Source organism: Urtica dioica, chromosome 8 (genome assembly GCF_054948205.1).
Source record: "Urtica dioica subsp. dioica isolate 48M chromosome 8, U.dioica_male_clone48M_v1_H2, whole genome shotgun sequence".
Lineage (NCBI taxonomy): Eukaryota > Viridiplantae > Streptophyta > Magnoliopsida > Rosales > Urticaceae > Urtica > Urtica dioica.
In genome coordinates, this window is record NC_142763.1 from 31,775,587 (window position 1) to 31,784,578 (window position 8,992).

The window sequence follows — 8,992 nt, forward strand, 5'->3', positions numbered from 1 at the left end:
AAATCATAACATAGACGAGGCTTGAAATCTAAACAAGAGGATCGTAGCCTTTAAAAGAATAGATGGTAGTCATACATTTGATGACATACTAGGAATCCTTCTAAATGTAATAGAAGAGTGGAATTTTCATGATAGAATAATTACAATAACTCTAGATAATGCCACAAACAACGACGCCGTGGTGAGAGCTTTACGCCTTAAGATACCCAATCAAGAGTGTCTTTTACACCAAAGGAGTGCTACCCATATCATAAACCTCATAGTGAAAGCCGGGTTTAAGCATTTTGACGAGTGTATCAGTAAGATTAGACACGCCATGGCTTGGATAAACAGTTCAAACCAAATGGTAGACGACTTTAAGAGGCGTTTTTTAATGAACGATCTTGACGAGAGGCAATTCCACACTGATAACAGGACTAGGTGGAACTCAACATTTTTAATGTTGAATTCTTTTTTTTGATAAACATGTAGAGGTTACATGTGAATACGTGAAAAAAACGGAGGCCATGACATAATCGAAACAGACATCGCAGTGGCTAAGGTCTTTACTCATTTTTTCACGTTTTTTACGATGAAACATGTGCATTGTTCGCTGTTTACACACCCACATCTTATTTAGCCATAGATAGTGTTACAAAAATTGCTGAACATCTTCGCGATTGCAACCATTTTGAAACTTTTCAACCATGCGTAGAATCTATGAGAGCAAAATTTTCAAAATATTGGGGAACTTCAAAAATTCCTTACTTATATGGTTTTGCATGCATTCGAGACCCCCGAATGAAATTTGGGGGTTATTTAACATTTTTACAGTATTTAAAACGTCACACTGGACAAGATTACGTTACACATTATCAACGAAACCCCCCAAAGAAAGAGGGGGAAGGTTCCGACCCCTGGATGCCGAAGGCGTCCTTGCAGGCCTATATTTCTTGGTTTCAATAGGACTCCAATAAAGATTGAGAAGATTTGCTAGGATCGTGGAAGAAATTTACTCTTTTTTCAGGTTTTACCAGCGACAAACTCTAGCATATCCCGAGCCAAGTCCACCTCGACACTCATCGATAAGCAAAGGAATGTTCCAAGATATAGCTCACTTTGCTCGATATGGAACTTCATCTCCAAGATCGCCACCACATCCCCAACCCACTGAAGATACGACTTCCAACAACGAGATCGCGTTATACACTTCTCAACAATTTGCCTACATGAACCAAGACGACCTTAACTTGCTATCATGGTGGCGTCAACACGAGAATATGTTTCCGATCTTATCGAAGATGGCCCGAGACGTACATTCGATCTCGGTTTCAACGGTGTCGTCCGAGTCCGATTTTAGTAGCTCGGGTCGCATCATTGACGATCGAAGGCAGAGTTTGAAACCCGAAATGATCGAAACTCTCACCATATACAAAGATTGGTGTCAACACGAACAACGTTTTCAAGAAACATTTGTGAACATTAATCTTGTTGATAACTTTGATATGAACTTTCAAAACATGACTATTAATACAATGTAGTCTTATTTTAATGTTTTATTCATAATATTGTTGTAATTTTTTTTATTTTTTTTTTTTAAGCTATAGATAAAGATGAAATTTGATTTACATATTACTACCTTCATTTGAAATTTTAACAGTTTAGTCCCTTTCATTTACCATTTAAATTTGATTTTTTTTTAATTTTTTTAATTACTTAATGGAAGTTAATGGAAATGCATATTTCCATTAAGCCTAACGAAAATTCCACTTTCGTTAAGCAATGAAATGCACTATTTTGCCTAATGGAAGTGCCACTTCCAATAAGCAATTGGAAGGTGACTTATTGGAAATGGAAGATGTAATTCCTTCCAATAGTCAAGGTGATCCATGACCACGAAATCAGGTCACTTCTTCTTCTTCTTCTTCTTCTTCTTCTTCTTCTTCTTCTTCTTCTCTTTCTCTCTCTCTCTCTCTCTCTCTCTCTCTCTCTCTCTCTCTCTCTCTCTCTCTCTCTCTTCTCTCTCTCTCTCTCTCTCTCTCTCACACACACACACACACACACACACACACACACACACACACACACACACACACACACACACACATTTCTTTTATTGGATTACAGGTGTGGTTTGATTTTGGCATGACTTCTTTATTGTTTGATTTTAAGATATTTTGAGGTCTTACTGATTTTCATTTCACCCTTGACTAATTTAGGGGTTAAGGTTGTTTCTGATGGATTTTGAGATTTTTTTGAATATCCTAAATTTGATTTATGGGCCTTTAGTTTTCTTCTTCTAACAATTGTGTGCGTCATATATGTAGTGCATGTTCATGTTATGAGATTTTGGATATGTATATCAGTTTCTAATTCAGCATTATCGGATTTTCCTATTCTTTTTTTGTGTGTGTGTGTGTTTCTTTAAGTATTATTGCTTCATTTTTTGTTTCATTGCAGAGAATAATGGATTGGAGCAAAAGGATGTGCTTGTATATATGAGATCGATCGACAGAAACATACGTGAGTACAATCTTTGACTTCGCCACCAGAGGGAAGATCAAAACGTGGAGGTCCTCACGGTTAGCCTATGTGGCGGCGATATCCATCGTCGGTGGTGATGAGGAGATGTTATCAATGCCGTTTCTCGTCAAAGTCGTTGCTAGGGAATTTGGTAAACTTGATACGGATTCACTGCATGGTTATTAATCTATGATTTTGCCATTGCTAATCTAGTATAATTGGACTAGAATTTCCTACACAACTCATATCTTATTTAGAGAGCTACAGAGATTCTACTATAATTGACTTCTAGAAATTATACTTTTGGCTTAAAATTCCCAAGGTCCAAAAACTAAAATACAAAATCAGTATATTTTATTCTAACATATAGAACCGTCACAAAACTTGTACTTCGTCGGATACCACAATCGCAAAATCATTGCTACTTGTCTCCGTCAATTCACAAGATGAAACCGTAATTTTGTCGTCTTTTCAGAGAAGTTTGTCTTATGTTAGTGGCTAAATTTCAATCATTCATATAGTTTATAGTATTTTCATTTACAACAAATTAAGAACCAAAATCATGTATTTGAAAGATATTTTTATTCAAAAATAGAATAAATAGGCATAATTCTCCAATTATGATATGCATAAATAAATTGCGAGAAATTGCCTAATTTGCCACCAATTTCATAATATTTTCTCACTTTCCACCAAAATGCTAATTTTTCTCAAAATGCTACCATCTATGTCCACAATGTTGACATCTTTGTTTTCCCTTCACTATTAGATGTCAACATTGTTGACACAGAGGTGGTATTTTGGGAAAAATTAGCGTTTTGGTGGAAAGTGGGAAAATATTATGAAATTGGTGACAAATTAGGCAATTTCTCATAAATTGCAGAGACTCTCATGTATATATTTAAATTTATTAGTGTCAGTTACATAATAAAATTGAACAAAATTATTTGTTTTATCAAATAAAATTATGTTACTAAACATAACATACGAAAAACCGTTAAAAAAAACTCTTCACATATTGATGATCATATATTTATATTTGATAAAAGGAATAGATCAAGTGATAGATTAATTGTTATTCGACAAGCTAATTGCTAAAATGAACGTGTATAATTTATAATGTAATGTCATCGGTTTGATTCAAATAGCGGGCTTTTCTTCATTTGTTTACCTTTTATGGTTGAAAATGTGCAGAAAAAAAAATCGAAAAGGCTTGTTATGGTTTTCCCACGGAAAAATTCGTATATAAAATTGCAAAAATCTATCTTTGTGGCCACTGCATCAATCAAAAAAAGAATCTTACTCTCTTTGATGTTTACAAATTAACGTGATAAGGTGCTGGTGATAGATATGGGGTAAAATTGTCATCAATAATCACCACTCCAACATATAGTATGGTAAAAACCAAGGTTCGCCCCACCGTTATCGTTATCGTATCGGGACTTCAATTTTGAGGGTAAACCGCTTACCTGAAGGAAAACCAAAGGGTATTCAAACAAAAAAAATCGGTACCAACATGAAACCGCTTACCGTAGAGAAAACCGAAAAAAAATGTAAGAAACCGATGGGTACTCAGACAAATATTTTGCAAAAATAAACATATTTTTCATAGTTCAAACTTCATAATTCATACGATGAATACATGTTATCAATTCATCATCACAAATAATCATATTCATCATCAAATCATCATATTCAACTCAAGAACATCATTAAACATCATATTCATCTCAAGAACATCATAATCCACATCATATCATCATCTACAACATTAAAAAAACTCAGATTCGGATTAAAAATCAACATTTTAATTCGGATTATACCTAAAAATACATAGAAAACCATATAAAACAACCAAAAAACTCATACTCATTGATCAAACCCTTGAAATCATGGATTAAAATAAAAATGATCAAAAAATGAAAAAAAAATCCCAAAATTTGAGAAATTCCCGAAACTTACCTACCAAAAGCCAAGGAAAGTTGACAAAAAAAACCTGCGACGAACGAAAACCGCGGAAAACACCAAAAAGTATCGGAACCACTGGTAAATTGGAACGAAAACGGTAAATGTCGAACTTGTACCGGTACTCTCCGGTAAGACGGTTTTCGGTCAGTTTCCGATCGGTTTCCCTGAAAAGTCAATCCTTGGTAGAAACTACAAATGAAATGGGTCTCCGTTGTTGGGTACTTGGACCAGGTATAGAAGTGAATTAGATTTTTTTGTTTTCGTGAAAATTGCCAGAACTGAGTGTCTGAAGTTCAAAAATAATATTTTACATATTGTAAATATTCATTTTTCTTAAAAATTTGTTTACTTTTTTGGGGTTCATTGTCTTTTACTAATTGTTTACATTTTCATTTATAATAAAGATTCTTTCAAATATTAGTTTACAATTTGAAAAACGACATATTTGGAAGGATTTAAAATAGCCATTATTTTGATATTGCTTTTAAATATATTTTTTTTGTAATTTTTCTTTTTTTCCTAGATTTTGTTTGATATGAAAGATGAAAAAATAGATGGATCTATTAAGTACGAGGGAAGAGAAAGAAAAAGAAAGTGATGAATTATAAATTTTTTAAAAGTTGTTTAGTATAATGTGAGAAAAGATTAAAATTCACCATTTGTTTGTTTGGTATAAATTAAAATAGAGAAGAATGATTGGTATTTTATATACTAAAATTACTAAATTTTCATTATATTTGTATACTAATTATAGTATTAAATGATATATTTATAATTTACTTAAATTGTTGTTTCCATCTTTCTCAATCCCTACAAATTGAAAAAGATAGTTTTTTGTGGGTCCCACGGAAAATAAATCTTTCGTAATCCTCTCAACTTGCTTTCTCTCATCTCTACCAAACAACACAATGGATTTCTTTTCATCGAATAATTCCTCCATGTTAATCTATCCTTTCACTTTCCCTTCTAGGAGACTCAGCTTGAAAAGTTCTTGTGTAAAATATAAACTTTTAATTTTTAAATAATAGAAAAATATATAAATTTGAGGGTTTAAACCCAATGCATGTGAAGGTTCTATTGCATCACAATTAAGAGACCCGGCCCAATCTTTAGAAGAACATGTCTTGACGTCTTTGGTGTGTTTTGACAAGCCGTTCCGCAAATTGTGCTGGTAGCATCTTTTACAGGTTGTAACTTTGGCATCGATAATCAAAGTTCTCGATGAAATCTACGTCGTTTCAGAAACTTTTGACCCATTTAAAATTTTCGTCATTTTTCTTCGGTTTCCAATTTTTCCCGGATTTTTTTTAGCTCCGTATTTAAGACTTTTGTTCCTCGGTTATAAGGAGCTTTTCGCCGTAGTTTGAAACATATATTTTTACCCAAATTCAAAATTCTTATGAAATGCCATTTTTATGCTTATAATCTAATATTGGTAATCTATTGAACGGCCTTTTTTATATATAATCTCTTTCGTGCGCGGACAACAGTCGAGAGTTTGCCTTTATATCGGGTTTCCGTTACATCACTCTATCATTGAGTGGAAGAATTATCTTTTGCTTGGTTTGTGGACCAAAGTATTATTTTGGATTGCTCCTTGTTCCGGATGTTTGCACACTATAAACCTTGAATTTTCTCAAACGGTTTAGGGATTTTAGTGTTCTTTATCAAAAGTTTTAAAAGAAATTTGTTAACCACGGGTATTATTCTCGAATTCTATTTGTAATTATGCGTGTTTACTATTAAAAAAAATAATAATAAAAATAAAAAAAAATCGAAAAAGAGCTATTCTCAAGGTCTTGCAGAGTCCCGAAAGAAAGCCTCCCAATTCGAATGCGACTCCCTGCCCTCTCTGATTGCCCGAGTTGCTATCTCAGCTAACTTACTATACCGCGAAATTCTCATCCTCTGATCCTAATTTACTAGTACAATTAATGCGATTAGTTCTTCTTGGTTGAATTCAACTCCTCAATTAGACTCCCCAAGTCCGTATACGAAGACCCGCCCTCCTTGACAGCCCTTCGTGCGGCCTCCGCGAGAGCCTTGGCCCGAGCCCTCATTTGGGCCGACCCCTCGCCAGCAATCACCGCCCTCACGGCCCGCCCCACTTTCTCGGCCTCCACAAAATCCCCCACAAACCGGGCCCACTTCCTCGCCCCGACCCCAACCCCCGTCCCCAACACCTCCACCACCATCTTCTCGTTGTAGAACTGCTCCGCGAATATCGGCCACGTCACCATCGGCAACCCAGCCGATACCCCTTCCAGCACCGAGTTCCACCCGCAGTGCGTCACGAAACCCCCGACCGCCCGATGGCCCAGGATAAGCACCTGCGGTGCCCACCCGCGGACGATCACCCCTCTCCCCCGCGTCCTCTCCTCGAACCCCTCCGGCAGCCAATCACAGCCCTCCAAGTCATCGCTCTTTTTCGCGACCACCCACACGAAGTACTGCCCCGAGGCCTCGAGCCCCGCGGCGATCTCGCGCAGCTGAGCGTCCGAGAAGCTCACGTTGGTCCCGAAGCACATGTACACGACCGAGCCCGGGGACTTTGAGTCGAGCCACTTCAGGCAATCGTGGCCGTCGATCGCGGGAGAGTACTCTTTTGTGCGGCACAGAGAGACCGGTCCGATGTGCCAGGCCTTCCGCCCGATGGCGTTCCGGTAGTGATCGGCGTACGCCGGCTCCAGCTCGTAGAAGCTGTTGACGATCATGCCTAGGCTTCTCTCCGCAGCCTTGCTCACGCTCTCGAATATATTAGTGAACTCGTTCTCGGGGTCGCCGTGCCAGAGAGAGTCGGGGATTTGGGTCCGAATCAGCTCAAACCGGTCCGGGAGGCCCGCGAGGACGAATGGCTCGTCGTCGGAGCTCACGGCCTCGTACGGCTTGTTCCTCCTCAGGCTGTCCATGCAGCACATCGAGACGAAGCTCGTGCCGTGGAAGGCCAGCCACGGGACGCCGTGCCTCGCGGCGATGTCCGGCGCCCAAGCGAAAAACACGTCGGCGACGATGGCGTCCGGTCGGAGCTCGGCCAGAACGCCGTCCATCGCCGGCTCCAGGAGCGAAACCGCGCGGAAGAACTTGAGCTGGTGCTCAATGGACTCGGACACCGCGTCCATGCTCTCGACTCCGGCGGGAAGGCAGGCCTGCTCCGACGGGAAGGGGACGGTGACGACGGAGATGGCGGCGGTCTCGCCGCGGCGGAAGAAAGGGGCGTTCTGAGGGGTGGTGACGACGGAGCATCTGACGCCCCTGGCGGAGAACATGGTGGCTATGTCCAGCGCCGGAATCATATGGCCCTTTGCCATCAAAGGGATGAACACAACGTGGAGGTCCTCGCGATTTTCCATCGTTAATGGTGGTCAGAAAATATCCAGAGTAAAGAAGGTCCTGAGCAGAGTGGAAAAGATGTGAGATTTAAGAAAAAAAGAATCTGAATTAATAGAGCGTTGCCTATGACTCTATGAGGATGTGAAGTCATCGATGACGACAGGACGGACAGGTATTTAAAAATATTTATGTGGACAAAGATGAATATAAACTTAATAAAGCAAGTAGACTTGGTTTGGAAGTCAAAATCATTGCCTCAAATTATTAACTTTTTTTTTTTTTTATATGGATAAATTACCACAATTCCCTTGAACTTTGAATTCGGTAACAAAAGCCCTTTTTTCGGAAAATCTATCTAAACTCTAATTTTGCTATGTAATTGTCTCTTCCGTCAACGATTCTCAATTACCATCCAAAATTTGAGCACGTTTTAATCACGTGAGGAGTCAAATGAGGAAAATTATTTTTGTTACCCTCAATTTCAGCCTAATAAATATCTCATCAATTTATTTATAAAATCCAAATTTATAAATTAATATACTTTTTTTTCCCGCTCTCTCTCTCTCTCTTCGTTTTCATCTTCTTCGGCATTCCCCAACTCAATGTTCCAGTCTGGGATTGTTGCCGGCGATCAAAGAAGTCTCCCTCGTTTTTATGGGTTTGAGTCCGAAGGAACATCCACAAGACTCATATTGTCGAAATAAGTCCCACCAACACCGCTATCGCGGTTGCAGAGTTCGGTTTCGCCAAACACTTAAACGGCGGAGGAGAGACACACTTGTGGCTTTTTATGTGTGGGTTTGTGGAGAGAGAGAGAGAGAGAGAGAGAGAGAGAGAGAGAGAGAGAGTTGAATAACGATTGTATCCTTTCATTTAAATATTGATCATGTGAGAGCCACATGCTCAAAATATAAATTGTAACGGAATACTTTTGACAAAAAGAACAATGTTTTAACATAACGAAATTCAGGAGAATTTTGTGGATTTTTTAAAAAGAGGGACACTTTGTTACCAGCCCTTTATTTATTTATTTATTTTTTTTATATATACTAGTTTTAGGCTATGCTATGTTTGATATGGTCCCTATCAAAACATCACAAACAAATAGAGAAAAGAAATATAATATGCATTTTTGAGAGAAAGCCAAGTCTGGAGAATTTTCTTTTCAATTCGCGTTCATTTAATAAATGAA

At 38.3% G+C, this 8,992-nt stretch overlaps 1 protein-coding gene across 1 annotated transcript; it reads right to left on the reverse strand.

Annotated features, from left to right (window-relative positions):
• Positions 1 to 6,255: 6,255 nt before the first annotated feature.
• On the reverse strand, positions 6,256 to 7,862 carry LOC149389222 (putative UDP-glucosyl transferase 73B6). The gene has a single exon (XM_089623823.1). It carries the CDS (start codon positions 7,818 to 7,820, stop codon positions 6,411 to 6,413), a length of 1,410 nt encoding a protein of 469 aa, XP_089479949.1. The 5' UTR covers positions 7,821 to 7,862; the 3' UTR covers positions 6,256 to 6,410.
• Positions 7,863 to 8,992: the final 1,130 nt, after the last annotated feature.